The 21,501-nt window shown below is 37.1% G+C and overlaps 4 protein-coding genes across 6 annotated transcripts; 2 read left to right on the forward strand and 2 right to left on the reverse strand.

The window, feature by feature from the left end:
* Positions 1-359: 359 nt before the first annotated feature.
* LOC111331523 (cAMP-dependent protein kinase catalytic subunit alpha) lies at positions 360-13,604 on the reverse strand. Of its 3 annotated transcripts, XM_022936648.2 has the most exons (12): positions 13,436-13,604; positions 13,156-13,256; positions 9,190-9,251; positions 8,753-8,881; positions 8,095-8,193; positions 7,055-7,137; positions 4,405-4,482; positions 3,825-3,873; positions 3,609-3,704; positions 2,395-2,517; positions 2,099-2,263; positions 360-1,236 (listed from the first exon to the last, which is right to left on the reverse strand). In XM_022936648.2, the coding sequence occupies exons 2-12, from the start codon at positions 13,190-13,192 to the stop codon at positions 1,111-1,113; spliced, it is 1,047 nt and encodes a 348-aa protein (XP_022792383.1). In that variant the 5' UTR covers positions 13,193-13,256; positions 13,436-13,604; the 3' UTR covers positions 360-1,110. The 3 variants fall into 3 exon arrangements, with proteins under 3 accessions (XP_022792383.1, XP_022792384.1, XP_022792382.1); XM_022936649.2 differs by lacking the exon at positions 13,436-13,604 and having other exon boundaries at positions 13,156-13,405; XM_022936647.2 differs by lacking the exons at positions 13,156-13,256; positions 13,436-13,604 and adding an exon at positions 9,339-9,543.
* A 1,334-nt stretch (positions 13,605-14,938) lies between these two features.
* On the forward strand, positions 14,939-16,154 carry LOC148719938 (uncharacterized). The gene has a single exon (XM_088738551.1). The coding sequence runs from the start codon at positions 15,063-15,065 to the stop codon at positions 16,152-16,154; it is 1,092 nt and encodes a 363-aa protein (XP_088594677.1). The 5' UTR covers positions 14,939-15,062.
* On the forward strand, positions 16,046-19,133 carry LOC148719939 (uncharacterized). Its single transcript, XM_088738554.1, has 2 exons — positions 16,046-16,180; positions 17,866-19,133. Exon 2 carries the CDS (start codon positions 17,947-17,949, stop codon positions 19,060-19,062), a length of 1,116 nt encoding a protein of 371 aa, XP_088594680.1. The 5' UTR covers positions 16,046-16,180; positions 17,866-17,946; the 3' UTR covers positions 19,063-19,133.
* A 1,624-nt stretch (positions 19,134-20,757) lies between these two features.
* LOC111331567 (U3 small nucleolar ribonucleoprotein IMP3-like) lies at positions 20,758-21,482 on the reverse strand. The gene has a single exon (XM_022936700.2). It carries the CDS (start codon positions 21,447-21,449, stop codon positions 20,901-20,903), a length of 549 nt encoding a protein of 182 aa, XP_022792435.1. The 5' UTR covers positions 21,450-21,482; the 3' UTR covers positions 20,758-20,900.
* Positions 21,483-21,501: the final 19 nt, after the last annotated feature.

Genomic DNA, 21,501 nt, shown 5'->3' on the forward strand with positions numbered 1-21,501 from the left:
TACAAACTGATGAACTTACTCTCTTTATGCTGATGGTGTACAGAACTAAAAAAAAAAGGTCGGATAAAGGGGGAGAGAGGTGCAGTGAGGGAATAAAAATAACACCAGGACAAAGTACTACCTAACATATGCATGCTACTCGCAAAAAACCAATTAGACCAGTGTGACCAGTTTACTCAATAGAGATCTTGGTATGGTGGGTTTGAATGCACAAACTAATTTTTTCTATGAAACTACTCCTTAAGGCTTACTTGTAAAGTAAATAATGCCCAAGGGGAGGAAACTGATTTAATCTTCCAAGAACTTTCCAAAAATAAACAATAAATGAAACAAAACTAAAGCAAATTAACTGGCTCCAATTCCATTTTACTCTTTAAATTTTATTGCCCTGGGTTAATTCTAGATTATAAATAAACTTACAAGGCATGGGTAACCTTCTAGAATATGTATATTTTTTCAAACTTTAAGAAACAACCAAGGGGCATTTAAAACATGTAGTGACTAATGAACCCAGAGTCTGAACATTGGTTGCTTTGCGATGGAAATCATTTTGGAAGACACAACTAAATTGCAATGATATTTTTTTGCTGAGAATGTCTCACAAATAAATAAATTTATCCTTTTCTAGAATTGGGAACACTTGTGTGATCCAAAACTAATCAAGATTTCTAACTGTTCAAGAAAGCAATTATGCAGATGTTTACAATTTTGCAGGCATATAAATCTTTGTCTAAGATAAAAACATGAACACAGCGATGCAACTGTAATTGGATAAAAGAATGTACTCTCATGTCAAGAAATAAGAATTTTCAAATTAATGATTGTATAATTTACAAAAAAAAAAACATTTAACATGCCTGCCATTAAAAATTACTTCTGCAGAAATCTACTTTTAATCGAACTGTATTATATAAATAAAAAGGTTTTCTAAAGTAGATCTAGAACAATACAAGGAACAATAAGCAAAAAGACAACATGCAAAATGTTGTCTGTCTGTTGTGGGCCTGCCTGTTCCTCTCCCAAGACTGTTTGATATATTAAAGTCACTGTTCTGTACACTTTAGGATAACTTAAGTACATAATAGGCTTTTTAAGTCAGTGGATTACTCTTTAGAAATCAGCAAATTCTTTTGCACACTTCTCAGAGGTAGAAATGCGCAGCGGTTCCTCCTCATAATCGTCAAAGTTGCTTGGATCTCCTGGACCTTTGCATTTGGGAATAAAGGGGGCTTCAACCTACACCAAGACAACAAGAAAATTACTCAGCACATCAGGGTTGAAAGTAGAAGGTAATTAAGTTATTTTATGATATCTCTCAGAATGTGCGCTATGAAAAAAAGTTTGTTTAAACTGAAAACTCTCTCCTCTGTTTCATTGGAACCCAGAGATATAACGAACATCTTACTAACCTATTTTCTCATTCCCTACAGTAATTTACTGAACCTGGTTAATTCTGCTTGGATTTATGGCCATAGATCTGAGCACAAAAAACTTGGTTCCTCTCACTTACAGTACAGGCCTCCAGCTAGGTTGGTAAGATGTGTGTGGGAAGCCAAGTCATTGTGGATGTTATGTTGTTTTGTCAGATCATGAGTTAGAATGGGAACTACTTAATTAAAATGTCTGAAGCATTCACAAAATTTGCACAAACCTTCAAGCAAACTCTGTTACAGGTAAATCATACATTCAATTCCACTCAAAAATGAGAAATGGCTATTGTTTAATTTGACCATTGGTATTGCAGTGATTTTCTGTTTTTTTACAGCTTTTATGGAACAATGATGCAGAACATGCTAGTTAAAGATGACCAACTAGCTAAAAGTTTTTGGCCAGCCAACAGCTCTAGCTCACAGCTTTAGCAAAAGTGCTTTTCACTATGTCATTAAAAATATTCCAAAAACAGGATTTGTGTGACTATTCAGGAGCTCACAAAAAGATTCAATTTTTTCTTTGAAGTTAGCAAAGATCTGTCTGATTAGATCCCTTGAATACTTGTTTTCTTCCACCACAATTTTCTGGTGAGGTATCAAATTTGACAGAGATATTAAGAGCAGAATTACAGAAGTGAAAGGAACAAAACAATGGCAGTATTTCTTACTTTTCGTTGATAGATAGCTATCCAGTCTGTGGAACTAAACCACTTGTGACCTCGGATGTCTCCCACGCCATTCTTTAGATTTCCATATCTTTTTGTCAGATCAACTTGTAATAGATTTCGAAGCAAGTCTTTCAGATCAGCTGTAAAATGTGATGGGAATCGTACCTGGATACAACAAAAGATTGTAATTACTATTAACAGTACTATCGCCTCTGTAGCTGACAAAAATCTGGGTCTTCCTTACACACTACATACATGTACCTATCCAAAGATTTCAATTATTAAATCCCAATTACCTTGCCAGAGACAATCTTTTCATAAATCTGAATTGGCTGATCGGCAAAGAAAGGAGGGTAACCAGCTGCCATTTCATAGATAAGAACACCTAAAGCCCACCAATCCACAGCTTTGTTATAACCCTGAAGAGAGAAAAAAAAAAATTCTTGAACCTTCATACCCCAACATCAGTATGTAATTCTCAATAATGTTATCTACACATTTCCTAAGGTGCTGACAAGGAGAATTTGTTGAACAATCAAGAGCTTCTTTAGTTGGTGATCATTTACTTTATTCTCTTGACCTTAATGTGTGATTCAAGGGTGGTATTGTAAGGAGAAATTACATGTTAGTCACTCTTAGGGGGTAGAAAGTTAACATCACAAAAAGAGCCACATATATCAATACTAATTAAAATTTCATTAGTTTTATTATGTCAATGGAACCTCTGATGAAAATATCAATGCTTTGGCAGCGATGAAATGAAGAAAGTAATGGACTACTAGGGAATGTCAATTAAGCACAGTAAAAGGTAAGCTTTGAAAAAATGTACAAAAGATACAGATCATTTTAAGGAGATGCCAGAAAGACAGCAGTAAATTTGTAGGAAATGAAGTTAAGAAAAGAGTAAACTAAGTAGGGATGAATTTAAATAGCTTTATTACAAAACTGTTTCCTTTTGAACATCAGGTGAGACTGACACTTTGTTGCAGATGAAAATAAAGAAAGTTGGGAACTACCAGCACCATTCCCTGGAGTTTTTTTTTTTTTTTTTTTTTTTTTTTTTTAAGTACATGTAGTCAGACTAAAGTTAGTATGCATTTCAGATCAAGATAAGCATTAATGTTTTATCCCTTTGGTCAGTTAAAGAGACCAAAAATCCAGAACAGGGAAAAACACTGGGTGCTGGTCCCTCTGGAAAGCACAAGTACCAGGGAGAGTTAGCCATGCAATATCAAAAGGGAAGCTCTTGAAATCTTCAACAGATTCTGATAACAATGACAAATGAGAAAGACAGGGATTACTTTTGTGGGAAATGTTAGGTGTGTGGTAGCAAAGGTATTCTCCTTAATCAAATTTTCAAAAGATTCTGGGGATAATGAGAAATGACAAAGTCAGCCATAAATTTTGTAGGAAATGATGTTTAACAGAAAGGAAAACTGAACATGGATAAAATTCTTAATGTCTCATAACACTAAACACGAGACAACTCAGTAATGCTGGAGGCATTTACCTTGCTAAGAATGATCTCAGGTGCCAGGTATTCTGGTGTTCCACACAGAGTCCAAGTTCTCCCCTTCACTCTCTTTGCAAAACCAAAATCTGTTACCTGCAGAATAAGTAACTTATCTTATGAATCTCCATAGAATAGTTCTGCAGAGTAAAGAAAAAGCTGTCTTACAAATTCTCGGATTACACCAATAACTTAATGGCTACTGAATTAAATTACCTTTAAGTAACCTTTCTCGTCAATGAGAAGATTCTCTGGTTTTAGATCCCTGTGGGAAGACGAAACAAGTCACAAAACAACAGAAAAGGGAAAGAAATGGATGCCTAAAAAATAATTGTATAATTTTAATGTTAACAACTACATCTCAGAATTCGAAGGTCAAGCCCTCAACTCTCCGAGGCAATTCCGTTAATATTGAACACTTTTTGATAAATTTTTGCTTAATTTCCTTGCAAAGAGAATATAAAGGCTGTTTCAAACAGACGAAGCAAATATTCTTGAAATTGACGATAAAAGGATAAGAACTGATCAACAGCAGAATTGTGATCGTATCACACAGAGAGCATTTTAAAAGCAAGAGAGTTTAGCTATCAATTAAAAGAACATAATTTAGATATAAAATGCACAACAAAGAAATAATTATATCAAACACTATAAAAAACCACAAACATGTCCTTACAACTTTCCGCACAGGAACACAACAGGAAACGTATATTGCCACTTTAAAATATTGCCAGACAAAGGAAGACAGCTTCAAAAAAAATTCAGAATTAAAGTGGACCATCTGTTGTAGTATTACCTGTATATGAGGTCTAATGAGTGAAGGTACTCGAAAGCCAACACAATCTGCGAGGCATAAAACCTTGAGTGTGTTTCACTGCAACAGAAGAGAAGAGGAAAGTTAAATTGACAAAAAGACAGTTTAGGGCATTCCAAAGCTATCTGGACATTTGTGAGATATTTTAAGAAGTCTAAGATATTTAGAAAATCTAGAGATATTACAACTTCCCTTGGCTAACTGCATGCCGTTTTTCCTGTTTTCCAAAGTTCTGTAATATTTACCGCATAAGCAACCTTTTCTGCCATGAATATATCAAACCTTGCATCTAAGTATGTAGTTTCTAAGGTTGCTTTTGCTTTCTTTATAAACACAGTACCAAAAGAAACAATCCACTGCAAACTTTTTCAATTCCCACAAACAAAATTTCAGAACAGGTGAATCAAATCAATTAATTTTTTAAATCCAAATGGGAGATATTGAAATGGGTTTTATTTTGAAGGTATTGGGGACAAAAATAGAATTTCTGTAAAGCTCTAGAATAAACAGTTAAGGTGCCCTTATAATTTCTCAAATAACAATTACTACATTAAAATTATCATGTGTTCACTAATATTTGAATGGTGCAACAGTTTAGAGCAAAACTTTGACCTGTACTCACTGCACATTTATACATAATGAATGAATTTGACCATCACAAAAATTAATAAATAAAAAAGAAAAGATAGATAATGTTCATTTCACAACTGCCCTTCAGAAAATTTAAAGTTTTTATGTGCTAACTCTTTGACCCTGAGAAAAGCACAGGCAAAGTAATTCTTATTCTATAAGTAAGTAAGTAAGTAAGTAAGAACTTTGATTAAGTGTCAATAACTCTGGCGTAAGAAATACACTAATGGGGGAAACCTAACTACAACTACCTAACTAGTTGTAAATATTATGTTAAAAAGAAGAAAATCTTAATAATTCCCCACTCCAGAAACTATGAGGAATCTGGGCACGAACTTGACTCGTAGGGTATTTGTAGGGTCGTTTGGGTGGACGCGCGAAACTTCAAAATGGCGGCAGAGAAAGCCAGTTTTTTTAAAAAAGTTGTTATTATCGAAGAAGACATTTCCCGAGCGAAGCTTCCTCGAGAAAACGTTGAAGAGGTACTGTACCACAGCTTAGACGATGGCTGTTGTGTAGAGGTGCGAAAACAAGCGGCAAGAAAGCCGATCTTGTCAAGAGGTTTGCTCAGACGATGTTTTTGTTATTGATCATTTGTCAGGGTTTATTTTTAACTGTCCAGCTTAAATTTATAGTAAGACATCGTTTGCTTTACAGTTTATTTAAGATTGGTTGCAAAACTGGGGGGCAATCAAACATTTTCGATAATAATTTCCATAGCTCGTGTTTTTCGCTGCATCTTTCACCATACCAAAGCAAAGCATTAGTGTTTTATGATTGGGAAATCCAGTGTAAAAAGCAATGTCCGAGTCCTTATCTTTGAACTGATTAATGTCAAATCTAAGTAGTCCCGTTTGGGTGGAAAAATTTACTTTTACCTCTTCATAACATTCAGTTTGCAAAGATTCATCTTTGTTGCACACTTGTTCTGTTTGCATACCTTGCTCCCTTGTGACCAGCACATCCTCTGTCTGACAGAGATCACTTTCTGGCAAAGGGTCTTCGGAATGGACTTTCTTTACAATTTTTTCAGAAGAAACACGCTTTAAGATACGTCGAGTTTCCACATGCTTAGACCATGGAAAAATTGAAGGTAAATGAAGCCTGCTGCGCTTATGTCCACCCTCAAAGTGATCTCCACAAATACATGTATTATCGGCGTCGATTTTTAATGTTGCATTACGAATTAGAATTTTGTACTGTCTTCGTAATTTTTTGTCCTTTGGAATTCGGTAATACGAAAGCCCATCCTTGGTTCTGTAATTATTTGTACATCCAGGAACACAACAATTAGCATGCTTTACCATTTTTTTCTTTAGTGTTTTGTGAAAACTTTCCTTGCTACTGCCATTTTGAAGTTTCGCATGTCCACCCAAACGATCCCAGACGACCCTATGAGTCAAGTTCGTGCCCAGATTCCCAATAGTTTCTGGAGTGGGGAATTGAGTCATAAGTTGTCAATTATTGCATAAAAAACAGTCTCTACAGGTTCTGACAGGCAGACTTGTGGATTTGAACAGTTTGATACACTTTTTGAAGGTGCCCAAAGATTCAGAAAATCAAATGTATGCATCTAATCTGGACCAAATAACAGGGCCTAAGTAGGTAAGGCTGTGTTTTCCATAAGCAACAGTCTGAAATCTAGGAATGACGAAGTCATTATTTCTAAGAAAATAATGAGAGTTGGCAACGACGAATAAGTCTGCAATATAGGGAGGCGCCAGGCTGTTTTTTACTTTGTACAATAAAATTGCAATGGCCTGTAGCCACCACGTGTAGAGTGTTGGTAATTTTACTCTTTCTAAGAGTTCCTTGTAAGTCGATCTTGTGTCAAAATTCATGGCACGTAGTGCTCGTTCTTGTTTTTGTTCTAATTTCCTGGCATCAGAAGAACAGCAAAAATGCCAGACAGTTTGACAATAGGAAAGATGGGGTATCACAGCAAATTTAACAATGTGCAATTTAGCAGATGTAGGAATGAGGTTGCATACTAGGATATTACCTGAATCTTCCAATACGTCGTAGATGAGAAAACATCTCACCTCCAAGTACAAATTCTAATACCATGTACAAGTTGGAATTATCCTAAAACAATCACAAAGTTGGTGTAAGAGTTTCTGTCACTTCCCTCAATGCCACTAAAATGTTGCATGAAAGGGTTACTTGTTAACAATCCTAGTATAAAACAAGTTAAGTTGGCCCTTCACCATAAACACATTGAAAAGAGCAATCGCTTAGGTAAACTTATAAGTTTTACCTAACACACTGCCCTTTGAGAAGGTTACATGTAAATGCTGATTTCCCAGTTAGCTTGCATGATGCCACTCATGTAAAGGTAAAAAAGCCTTTTTTACTGATTATTGTGTTTGCATCTATAGTTAGATTGAATGTGTAAGCTTCAATATTTATTCTCACATCATCCTATGATGTGAGGAATGTTATCAGGTCTGTCACAAAGTACTAAACATAAGCACAAGAACAAAGTACTGAAAGTACTGAAAGTACTAAAGTAAAAAAAAAAAAGAGAGAGAGAAAAAATTCAGGGTAACAAACAATGAGCCTTCAAGGGAAAACAGGAGTAATTCTGGAACTAAATAAATTAATACCCATGGAGATATTTAACCAATGCCATACTTTACTGAATAACGAACAAGACCTTCAAGTTCAAAGCTAAATAATAATTGTCAAGAGTGGATTCAACAGCAAATGGTAAACCTAAGTCTTCCAGGTTGACACATACAGTGAGTCTTATATACAACATTCTCTGATATTTTCAACAGGACTTTGTTTCATCCTGCCAACATACTTATCACAATGGTGTTAATTATTATCATCAATCATCATCATAAACATAGTTGAAGAGATGAGGAATGCATCTGTCTCGAGTCAAATATATCTAACATTGAAAATAAGCACCATTACCTATTTTAAAATTTAATTCAATGATGGGATAAATACTCATCTTTTGAAATCAATCAAGTATACCCCATTGCAGATAATTGATCGTCAAGAGAAATTTACTTAAGCAAGAAAGCAACAAACCTTAAAATGCCATTCCAGGTTCACCAGGAATGGAAAAGTTATTGCCTGCAGGATCCTTTTTTCATTTAAAGTGTGTTCCACTTGCTTCAGCTTCACCACCTACAAGTTTAAGGCAAGTCATCAAAGTTATAGGTAGTCCAAATCAAGATTATTAATTTATCATAACACCTGTTACATTACGAGATTGGTCCCCGAGCCTAATAAAATGCAATCATTCACGCCGAAGTTGATCAACTACTGCAAACATAGCGCAAAAAGAATGCGGTAATTCGATGTCTGGAGAAATACTTGTTAAAAACCTTGGTTCGATACATTTTTTTCTTTCGTTGTCTTAAAAAGGGGGCAGACGTATGTCAAATTAACTTTTGAGAATCTGTTCGGTAGGTTGTTATTTACAACTTACACTGTACATTTCATGTGAAGGACTGAAATAGGCATGCATCATAGACACATTTGACTGATAAACCAGAACGAATTAAAGGCCGGTTGAAAGAATAAATGGCAATAACAAAAGTACAAAATGAGAAGTGACGATTAGTAACGCTAAATTTTCGCGCAAGTTAACATAAACGACTGTCAATCAGTCTCTCGAAAACTAATCCTAAAACAGCTCCCTTCCAAAATAAGCTTACATGTAACCGAATAAATCTAAAATTACCTTCTGTTTATCTAGAATTTTCATGGCATAAAATTTGTGGCTGCTCTTATGTTGAACGAGCATAACCCGACCAAATGATCCGGTACCCAAGGTCTTCACTCGCTCGAAGTCCTCCAAACTCGCCGTATTCTGTATGCATCAAACAGAAATGACATGAGCGACATAGCAAAATCAACAAAGAAAATATACTCTTGAGAGAAAACCACGCTTAGGTCTACAAAATACAAAAATCTTAAAATAATAAAGTTCTGCTTTGGGCACGCCAAGAAATCAAGCACAATGGTTCGTAACACGATCTCTCAAGAACAGAACACCGTTTAAAATAATTTACAAGTCTCACCCAACAAAAGCGTACACGAAAAAGGTGAATATATTTTAGTTGAAACCGAAGGAAGATGTGACTTTATATTTAAATGAATAAAAAAGAAATTGCTCACCTGAGAGGGGTGCTCCCATTTTGAATTGAACTCCTCTTTAGCCTCGGTCAGGAAAGCTTTGACTTACGGAAAAGAGACGAAAACAAAACATTAAGGTTTTTTCGCTTGGTTGAGTATAACAACAGATGCCCCCGCTAAATTTATTATACCGTTTTCTGGGTCTCCTTTCTTCGTTGGAGCGTTGCCCATGTCTTAAAGGGCGACCTCTTATGAAAGCTTCTTTAAAGCTCTCGTCACGCTGAAAAATATTGATACCCAACACACAAATCTGCCTAAAATGACTTGCGATCTTGCTCGATATTCCGCTGTAGCTGGTATCAAAGAAACAGACAACCTCCTGGCGAAAGATAGACCCAGTGACGTTTTCCGTTTTCACAACGACGCGTTTTCATTGGTCGGCTGTAAACGAAACAATCGGAAACATCTAAATATGGAGATTTTCGGCAATCTCCAGCTGAACGAAACAGAAGCGGAGGAGAATTGCCAGATAAATTCTAGGGAGGTTTGGTTTCAATGTGTCCAAAGATTGACGCTGAATGATGAAAATGCATCATTGATTCTTTAGTTTTACCAGTTTTGGCGAATCATTATGTTAAGATAATGGTTTATTTATGGGGAAAACTTATTTTATTGACTAAAAACTAGATTTCTGCATCTATCATGTACCCAAATAATTACGATTAACCAACGACTTAAAGGCAAATATCATCCGATTTTTATATGAATGAAACGACAACAACTGATGTACTTTTTTTTTTCGAAGATAGTTTTAAAAACACATTGAAAAAAAACAAACAGAATCTTGAATAAGCCAAGCTAGTTTTGGCTAAATGTCTAATAAATGATTTTTCTGTAAAATGGATTTTCTAATCCAAAAATGAACACAAATTATGATCAAAGGTATATTTTCATCCTTCTAAGATAAGATGACAATCATTTTTAAGATTGTTCTTTTCAGAGAGTTGTACATTCTTTTACTTATTATTCATGAGCACTTATAAAAACAAAATAGAAAAAAACTATTCTCTCCTTACTTGTCAAATTGTTTCATATGATTATGCCATACATCAAAGGATGGGTAATGGGAAAAGTGCAAATCCTCTGTTTTGCTTGATTTTTTTTTAAGTTCTTGGAAATCTTTTCATCTCCATAGCTTGTCTTGAGGAAATGATATCACTCATTAACATGATAATGATGGTCAAAAAAAATGTTCAACTGCTTGAGTCTAGCTTTCTTTGAAGCATTTAAAAAGCTTTTTTAGCTACCAAAGTAACAGTGAAAAAAGTCTACTTTTCTTTATCAACCAGCCATGTTTTCTAGAAGAAACTCAGCATTATAAATTGTTGAAATTTTCTGTTTGTTCTTGTGACAAGTGAATAACTTCTCCAGCTATACTTAACCCTTTCACTCAGCAGATCTCATCAGTGATTCTCCTTTTTATCTGCCATACAATTCTTATGATTTTGGTTTGGAGAATTTTGCATTGGATCAACCTTAAATCCCCTAATTGATATTTTTCTTTATTCTCATCACTTGTCAGCTTGATATTGTATTTATATTGTAAGGAGAAATTCTGTCTTGGTCACTCATGGGTCTGGAGTTAAAAGGTTACTGTACAGGTCTAAATCACCAAAGTGATAAAGCTTCTTTAAAGCTCTCATTGCAATGAAAAATATTGATACCCAATTCCTGTGTATTTCCTAACAATTTTGAAATACCACAGTGATAACAAAACAAAAGATTGATGTAAACTTCAAAGTTTTCAACTCCCAAGATCTGATTGTTAATTCTTTCTTCTGGCACCTTTGCCTTTCCTTGTAAATAAGTTATGAGAATTTTGGTGTTAGATCAAGATACATGTAACAACTCCTAACTGATAGGTTTGAGTATTCTCATTACCTGTTTACTGGAAATGTATGGACATTATAGGGAGAAGTTACATGTCAATCGCCTCTAGGAATTAAAGTGTTAACTGAGGGACTGCCACTGGTGTAACATACATGGGGGAATTGGGATATGTTTTCCCAGAAAAATTTTCCAGTTTGGCATTGAAGACAGGGGAACCACATTTCCCTGACTTAACCTCTTTATCCTGCTATATTACTCAGCCATTATTTCATGTTTTTGTTGGGAAATCATTTTGTATCTCAGAAAATGGAAATCAAATATCCTTTTCACTCCCAGCAACATTCCAAATTCCAATTTGATCTGGAAACAGTGGACAAGACGGGCCACCTGGAGGATCCTTACTGTCTGCCATGCAATTCTTTTGAAGCCAAAAACTAGTTTTTCCTGGAAAACTAATCTTGTATTTCTTAGAATTTTTTCAGCTACTATGGATATGTGAAAATACTTAGAGATATGATGCATCTTTACAAAATTTATGGCAATAACTCCCTGGATCTGATTGTTAATGTTCCCCTCTAGCTGCTACACATTTCCTTAAAGAATTGTTGCAGGAATTTAGTCTTAGATTAAATAATCTCAAGACAAAGTCTAGAGGATTATTCAGAAATCTTTACTAAGCCTGAGGTGAACAATTGTTTAGTATCATCACTAAAGTGCCACTGAATTCTGTTATAAATTCGTTTTATTGTTGAAACAATACTGCTAAAACTGTTTTGATAACTCTCGTCAAGATACGCAGCCAGCTAGTTTCCACAAGAATTTAACGGGTTTAGTATTCGATAAGCAAAAACTTTGTATCTTTCTTTTGAAAAAATATTCCACCAAACGTAGAAGCATCTTTTGTGCTCTTTAGAATGAATTTTCCTCTATTGTATTTAACACTTCCTTTCTGACATAAATTTGACAAAATGCAAGGCAGTCATTTTCAAATTTAGTGTGACTGCTATAATCACCTAGCATGAGGTGATCATAGTGAGATATGATGCAATCCTCCACCAGTCACAATGCATGTATCTCTATAACCACTGCAACAATTATACTAACTAGTATTATTAGTTGGTAAGGGAAAGAGGAGTTATAGGGTGAAAAAACTGTTAATACTCTTTTGGTGTGTAACATTGAAATCACTAGGAAATTTTAGGAGCACTCACATTTGAGAAAACTCGTTATGGATAGTGTAGCTGATAAAACATGATTTGGACCATATCCTATAATTCACCCCCGCTCCCTAACCAAAGAGGCAAAGAGCATCTACTGCTCTCAAAATTAATGTCAGAACTATTATGAAAAAGACCTTGCAGGGAGAAATGTCAAAAACTGTCTGGTGTCACTTTTGAAAACTTAACTTAAGTCGCAGGTTAATACTTGTAAGGGTATCAACTTAAGATAGGAATAAATCCTATCCAAAATCCTCTTATAAGTCTTCTCAAAATCAATCAACAACGAAATCTCTCTGAGTCAAAGCAGACCTTGACAAGGGCAATATGAAACCAGTAACTGAAATATAATTCAAGTACCTTTAAGTTAGCTTTTTAACCCGATTAAAATCGCTTTCTGGTTGTAACATGTTACTTATTACTGTCTACCACGAAATGACCTTTTTAAAACCTTGAACATAAATAGGCCATTTAGGAATTCCGGCGGCAAATAGCTCACAAATACGTACAATGAACTATAAGTATATTAATTGTGTGAATAAAGAATGCAGAAACAGTACGGTGAAGTGGAAAAAGAATCTTTTACGCATTAAAGTTATCAATTATCTCGAATGAGAAACAGGAAACTCCATTACGCACATAAAAATGTTTTATAGAAAAGCACTAATGTCAGTATTCTCAAAATGCGCTATTGCACTTATCGAACTGACGTCAAAAACACTTGCGTTCACTTCTGGAATGCACTTTATGTTTACTGCGCTTGGTTTTAAATCGAATTCCATCGAACAACCGCTTGTTACATCATATTCTCTTACGTTACAAATTGACATTTCCTTCTATCGTTTAAGGACAACAGTAACGACATGGAAGACAGAAAATGCTACCAAATACTTCCACTTACTAACGTCATTCTTGGCTGCTTTCTTTGCTAACGGCATGGTACTCCGAAATCAGGTATTAGCACTGCAGGAACCGTGAACAGCTTTTTTTCGTCAGTGCTGGCTGTGGGTAGAATTTGACAGAATTATCAGGAAGCGGCTTTTGATGAAGTAAACATCCTAAAGGTAGGTATTGTCAACGAAACTTTTGCCTTCTTGGCCTGGGGGCTTTTTGTTTTGTCAACTAACACAGCACGCTCTTTATAAATATTCGCTCGTTTGGTTTTGATTTCTTTTTTTTACCTGTTTCCGCTGTTATCAGCCGAACTACCCGTGATATTTTGTTTCCTTTCAAGTACCTGTTGTCTTCAAAATTAGCACGGCTCTTTGAGAGGTCTTTTTTGCTCAAATGAACCGTTCGCGATAGCGATCAAGCCGATGAGATGTCGAACGTTGAGTACTCCCTTGAGGCCTCAATTTCGTTTTGCAATAAACAGAATTAGGGGAGGAGCTTTCTTCGACATCGTTAATTTATGTACCACTCTGTTTATCTTTTACAAATCTGCATAGTTACTCCTCCATGCAATTATTTTCTCGCGTGTTTCGAAGTAATTTTTAACAAGCGTGTAAAATTATTTCCCAAGTACCAGGACTAAACAGAAACTGACAAGATAAATTTCACGCTCATTTGCAATCTTTTATTTTGACTTCTGCAATATCAAGGTCGTTTAGAACCAAAACAAGCTTTTATTTTTAAATACATTCAAATGTTTAAAGTTTAATCTTTTGTCGCTCTGGCAATTACAACAAAATCATGGCAATTAGGACAACATGGTAAGCCTATTAATTATTTTTCAAGCCTGGATTGTTCAGTTTTCTGTTCTTCGTTGCAAAATCGCAAATTACAAAGATTTATTCACAAAAATACTGCATATTAAGGAAACAAACTAATGTACCCCAATCAGATAAATTTGATTACAGTGGCTTCTCCTTGCAAAAAAAAAAAAAACTTGGTGGTTTTTACCAGTTTGAAAACTACTGAAATCTTTGCAGACTACTGTTTTTTCAAAACCATGTCTACCAAAACCTATCCCCAAAACATTGTAAATCATAGACAAGAATTTTGTTTTGATCTTTTGTTTTTCAACTTGATTTGGGATGATAAACTTTTGCCCTATGAGAAAGGTTTAGAAACCTCACTCAGCAAAACAAACATTTACTAGATGTTTCTAAAAAAAGAAACAAATGTGTGAAGAAGTCAGAATGTCAAGCGCATTTTAACTCTTTAAACCTCTGAGAGTGATAAATGTCTAATATCTCGTTACTCACTCCCTGAATCACACAATCAGGTCACAAAATTAGGGGAAATGATCACCAACTACAGAAGCTCTTGATTGTTAAACAAATTCTCCTTGTCAGCATTTAAGGATATATGTGGGGACCAGCATGGAGAATATGCATACTGATGTTAGGGTGTAAAGGGTTAACAGCGAGGGGATAAGTTTTACCTCTGGCAGGGTAAGAGTAAAACTGATAATGACAAGTTCATACTGCTTAATAGTCACTTTGAGAAGGGTGAATGTTTAGCTTTAGAGACACTTCACCCTGAGCGATTGCATTACCAACTCAATCAATAAATATTTTTTAATTAGAAGGTTTTTGTATAGGTAATCGCATGGGGCTGAGTAAAATTAAGGATTAATATCACGTGTGTTTTTGGAAGTTGCTGAAATTGCCTGAGTCACGCAGAGACGAGGGCAATTTCTGCAACTTCCAAAAACACACGTGATATTAATCCTTAATTCTGTTTCGTCATTGGTCATTGGTCGCTACGGAGTCACGTGAGAAGGCGCACGAGCCTGGGAAGATCAGTTGTGTACGATCCTTTTGGGAAGGTCGGACGGTGTTTGCACGACACTGAGAAAACTAGATGACTGCCGAAAATATGAGTGGAAGGGACCCCCTTTCACCGGTAGAAGAAGAAAATTTACTTTCTGAAGAAAACGAGACAGCGAATTCTTCGCATCGGGGTACAGACAAAGTGCTTGCTGATGTATTGTCGGCCATGACCCAAATGAGTTCTACCATGTCGTCCATGGAAAACACAATGAAACGGTTAGCTGGCGCACCAGAAGACCATGCTACACCATCAAAAAAGAGGAGAACATCTCCTACAACTAATACCATGAGTGATAGTGGAGATTCAGACCCTGAGAAGTCAGATTCTGAGGAACTTAATTTCCCGCCCAGTGGCGACCCGCCAAAACTGGGCAGCTCTGACGCATTGCTCAATGAAATTGCTCAAGACTTTGAGTCGGATGAGCAAACTGACCCAAAAGTCGCTCAGAAATTGGCGGATATTGTCAATAAGCGATGGGGTTCTAAGTTAGAGGAAGCCAAATTGAAAGAAAAATTGGCGAAATACAATCGACCCGATAATTGCGAGAAATTAACTGTGCCAAAGGTCAACCCCGAGATCTGGAATAAGCTGAAGCACGTGACCAGGAGCGCAGATTTACGCCTTGCCAACATGCAGAAAGTACTTGTCAAAGTCGGTAGTGCAATCGCTAAATCGACTGACACACTGTTGGCTATCCGTGCAGATCCTGAGAAGACTTCAGCGTCGGCTCTCACTGAGAAATTGGGGAAATTAATCACGCATAATGCTGACGCTCTGGCATTGTTAGGCCATGTAAACATTGACCTATCATACCGTCGACGCGACGCCATCAAACCAAACTTAAATAACGAATATTCCTCGTTGTGTGGCTCTCAAGTACCCATCACGAGTTTATTGTTTGGAGATGAGCTGCAATCTCAGCTTAACAATATCAAAGCAACTAACAAAATTGGTCATGCGACTACTGCAAAGCCATATTATCGCAACCATAGCGATGGCTGGAAGGGCAAATCTTCTCACTCAAATGGAAAGCCTTTTTTAGGGAAGAGGGGCCGGTCTTACCGGCCACACAACCACAATTCCTACAAACCACAGGCAACCGAGAAGAAATCCAGCCAGTGAAATGCTCTGATATCCCAACAAACAAGGTAAATATGTTACAGTTCCTTGAGCACAAGGCGCAGTGCTTTAAAGCAGGGGGGCTGGGAGAATATTTTTATCAGTGGCAGGCCTTAACCTCAGACCCTGAGATATTGCAAATGATACTAGGCCAGCCAATCGAGTTTACCAGAACTCCATATCAAAGAGTAGTCCCCAAAGAGAAGAAAATCCTTGATTTAGACAAACAACATGTCATTGATACTGAAATAGCTGAACTCCTTGCTAAGGGTGTTATTACCCCAAGTAGCCATGAAAAAGGGGAATATATCTCTCCTATTTTCACTAGGGCCAAAAAGGATGGTTCTTTCAGAGTAATTTTAAATCTCAAGCGTTTAAACATTCATGTACAATACCACCATTTTAAAATGGACTCACTTAATACTGTTTTACAAATGGTAAAACCTGGGTGCTTTATGGCATCCATAGATTTAAAGGATGCATATTATTCTGTGCCTATTGCCACTGCAGACCAAAAATACCTGAAGTTTCAGTGGCGTGGAAAACTGTATAAATATGTTTGCTTTCCAAATGGATTGGCATTTTGCCCCAGGAAGTTTACTAAATTATTAAAACCAGTATATTCACATTTGAGACAGCTGGGACACCTTTCAGCAAGTTATATCGATGACTCGTATCTCCAGGGTGATGACTATGATGACTGTGAAAGAAATGTTTGGGATACTGTCAGATTATTTGATTCTCTTGGGTTTACTGTACACCCTGAAAAATCGTCCTTTGTTCCACAACATCGAATCACCTTCATGGGGTTTATCATTGACTCAATCACAATGAAAGTTTATCCAACCTCTGAGAAGACCGAAAAGATAATTCATACCTGTCAAGGGCTGTTGGAGTGTCTGCACCCTACAGTAAGAGAGGTGGCATCAACCCTTGGGTTCCTCATATCAAATTTTCCAGCAGCAAGGCTAGGGCCTTTACATTTTAGGTCACTGGACATGGACAAAACTGAGGCCTTGGGCCTAAACAAGGGCAACTTTGATGCATTTATGCAACTGTCTGAGTTGTCTCGCAATGATTTGCAGTGGTGGATAAACTCAGCAAGGTCATTATACAACCCTATAAGCCCTCCTCAGCCAGAGGCCACTTTATACACAGATGCAAGTAAAGAGGGCTGGGGAGGAGTACTCAATAATGCAAAGATTGGGGGACCTTGGACTCCAGAGGAGGCTTCTAATCACATAAATTATCTTGAAATGCTTGCAGTGCTATTTTCTCTAAAGGCATTTCATAAAGAGTTATCAGGAAAGCATGTACTTGTGCGAATTGATAATATGACTGCTGTGTCAGATTTAGGTAAAATGGGCACAAGCCATTCCAGAAAGCGAAATGATCTAACCCGTACGCTCTGGGAGTGGTGCCTTGACAATAACATTTGGTTAACCACAAGTCATATCCCAGGGAAAGAGAATACACTAGCTGATGTAGAGTCCAGGAAATCTAGGAAAGAAACTGAATGGACTCTAGACAGAAAAATTTTTCACGCAGCCATTAAGAAACTTCATGTTGAGCCTCAGATTGACCTATTTGCATCTAGGCTTAATTACCAGCTAAGACCATTTGTTGCCTACCAACCAGACCCTGAAGCAATGGCTATTAATGCCTTTTCAATTTCTTGGAAACCTTATGTTTTTTACGCCTTTCCTCCTTTTAGTATCATCCCAAAAGTGTTACAGAAAATTCAAGCAGAGGAGACCACAGGACTGTTAGTTGTGCCGTGCTGGCCAACTCAGCCATGGTGGCCATTGGTTATGAGACTGTTGGTTCAGGAACCCCTTGTGCTTCCCAAGAAGAAACACACCTTATTTCTACCTCAACAGCCAGACTTGGTGCATCCACTATATCAGAAGCTCACACTTCTGATATGCCACTTGTCAGGAAATCACTTGAAGGCAGAGGGCTTTCGGAATCAGCTACCTCACTCATCCTACAGTCTTGGAGAAAGGGCACCAAACAACAATATAAACCATTCATCACTAAATGGGAACAATACTGTTGTCAAAGGAAGATTAATCCCTTTTCAGCAACTATAGAACATGGGATTAATTTCTTAGCAGAACTTTACCACACAGGGATTGGATACAGTGCCCTCAACACTGCACGGTGTGCTTTGTCTACTGTTTGTTTTACATCAGAGCATTACACTTTTGGACAGCATCCCCTAGTCTGTCGTTTCCTCAAAGGAATTTTTGAGTGCAGACCCTCTCTCCCAAGGTACCAAGAAACTTGGGATGTCACGGTGGTATTAGACTATCTAGCTAAACTTGGGCCACCTGTGAAACTTAGTTTTAAGAACTTGACTTTGAAAGTGGTTATGTTGATGGCGTTGCTTTCGGGACAGCGTCGCCAGACTCTGCACACATTATCAATTGATTATATGCAAATAAGTTCTGAAAAGGCTGTGTTTTCCATTAACTCATTGTTAAAAACTTCCAGACCAGGTAAACATCTAGCTTGTATTGAGTTTCAGGCCTATGTACCAGATGTAAGTCTTTGTATTGTAAAGCATCTTCAGCAATATCTGAAGCACACAGATACTCTTCGAGGTAATGTAAAGCAGCTTCTTATTAGTTACTCTAAGCCTCATAAAGCTGTTTCCCCTGATACAATAAGCAGATGGATTAAGGCTACACTGGTTGATGCTGGAATTGACACTTCGAAGTACAGTGCACACAGCACTCGATTAGCATCTACATCTGCAGCAAAAGCAAACAGCATATCTATCGCCACAATTATGAAAAGTGCGGGGTGGTCCCAGGAGTCCACATTTACTAAGTTTTACAACAAACCAGTGGAACCTCAAGAGAATTTCGGAACTGAGCTCCTTAAAGCTGTATGTAGGGACACCTAAGATTGTCCTATATTTGTATGTTTTGATGGCTAAGAGAGAATGTTATTAAAGCAGGTTCATATTGCTATAAATCATTGTTATGTTTGAGTTCGCACTCACACTGCTTTAAAATCTCACGTGACTCCGTAGCGACCAATGACCAATGACGAAACAGAATACCTAAATTAAACGAGGCTTACCTGTAAGGTGAAGTTTGATTGGGATTCTGTGAGTCATTGGTCGGGAGCGAAGGAGTCATGTGCCCACCCATGTGTTATTAACCCGCCCATGACTGGGTGTAAGTGCTCACATCTGTTAAAGACTGATCTTCCCAGGCTCGTGCGCCTTCTCACATGACTCCTTCGCTCCCGACCAATGACTCACAGAATCCCAATCAAACTTCACCTTACAGGTAAGCCTCGTTTAATTTAGGTATTTTACGAGGAACAATGTAATTACTTGTTTATAATATAAGGGGCAAAATGTTTTCTTACTGATCTTGTGCAAAACGGGATGCCATTGTTACAAAACAAACAGAAATTTCTTTACCTTGGCAGCCATTGCTAAGTGATTTTCAGCCAATCATTTTCAAGTAATTTTGCCCGGGGCAATTACAAAAATTAAGGAAAAATGCCCTCTGTCTTGACCAATCATAATTCAGTAATTTTGCCCCTTATATGATGTGTGGTATTACTTATTTTCTTACGAGCTTTGTTGTATTTTAACAAGCCCGTAGGGCAAGCCAAAATACAAGCAATACATAAAATAAAAGAATTATTATCCAACTACACTTTGTAGAGTACAAATAACACCATACAAATATCAAGCAATATTTGTACTGTAGAGTACTGGTTAAACAGGTCTTCTTGCATTGCGCAAGTGAAGAATTGAATCGTAGTTACGAAAAAAAAATGGCAGACAATTTGAATCATATTTCCAATGACGAAGAGTCAGAATGGCTGGAAAATATACAACCAAGTTTATTACATGAATTGAATGAAGAAAAACAGCTAGACGACCTGGAAATTTCTTCATTTATAGAAGGAAACAGAAACAGCAACACGACAACGCGCCAATTCCGTTCCGCTTTGCATACTTCTGTCACGCACTCCCCATAAATAAATATCTGCGAAATTCGCCCACACCGAAATAACAGTTTGGCATGTTTGATAATAAATAACTTATTAGATGTTTTGTTGTGTAGTATTGCTGAGTATTTTTACTCACCCTACGGGCTCGTCAAAATACGGCACAACTCGTAAAAATACACAGCAATACTACACAACAAAACGTCTAATAAGATATATATATCTATATTCTATGCTCATGTTATTTATACTCTTACTTTGAACAGTTGGGTAATAAAACCAAATTAACTTGTAATGCCCTCACTATTGCAGCACCACAGGTTCTTCCCCCTCCACCCACCATTGTGTTCACTACCACAAAATCTGAGGAACTACAACACTTTTCTACGGCATCTGTGACACTGTCCATTTTTTTCAAATTCTTATTACAGAATTACATGTTCAGCATTCAACCTTCACTTAAGTTGAACCAGATGGAAGTGTATGTAGCTCGAACCAGGGGTTTTAACGATAGCCTGTTACCTGTGCAGTCCACAGCCACCCACAACACCTCTTACCACCATCTTTTTACCGGTAGTCACAAGCTGGTTCTCATGTTTGGGCTTTGCTCCAAATCCCTTTTTCCGGCACAGCGACCTTCGGTAAAGTTTTTGACACCTCTCCTTGAGCAGAAGGGGTAATTCAATTACCGCGCTAAAAAATTGAATTTGGAACATATAGTGAAATGCTATTTTTTTCAGCTTTCACTAAGCTGAAGACTATCGCTTGTTTTCACGAAAAGTCATAGTCGTCCCTAAGATCATTGTATTCCATAATGTGTTTCCTTATCTTCGACGTGTCTGTCCACGTCACAAAATCCTCCATGTTCCTTGTCACAAGAAAAGCAGGATCTGTAATAACTTCTGGTCCAACTCGAACATGCCCTTGTTCGATATATTTCACAGCATCCTTTACGGCCTGAGCCATACGTAGTCGCACCATTACAACTGGAAGCCTTCGACGACAGAAAGCCGATGAACTCAGCTTTTCACACAGAGATAAGTTCTTTTTCGCCGTGATCAACCCAAGTGAGTAAAGTTTCTCCAATAACTGCTCCGTGGCTTCAGCTCGGAAAGGATCTTTCGCATCTAAGCCCTTGATTTTGTTGGCTAGAGATCTCACCATTCCGCAAACTTTGTTATATTTAGTGTAGTCCTCCCTCTTCTGGATATGATATTTTCGTAATATCTTCACCTCACGGATGTTATTATCGCTTTTCCATGAAATAAAGTCTACTTTTTTCAAGAGCTTCTTCTCGTGAAATTTTAGTTTCCTCACCATTTTGGGAATCAACACGAGGTGAATGGCCGTGAGAGGGCTAAACCTAGGCAGT

The sequence above is a fragment of the Stylophora pistillata genome, chromosome 11 (assembly GCF_964205215.1).
Source record: "Stylophora pistillata chromosome 11, jaStyPist1.2, whole genome shotgun sequence".
NCBI classification, from domain to species: Eukaryota; Metazoa; Cnidaria; class Anthozoa; order Scleractinia; family Pocilloporidae; genus Stylophora; species Stylophora pistillata.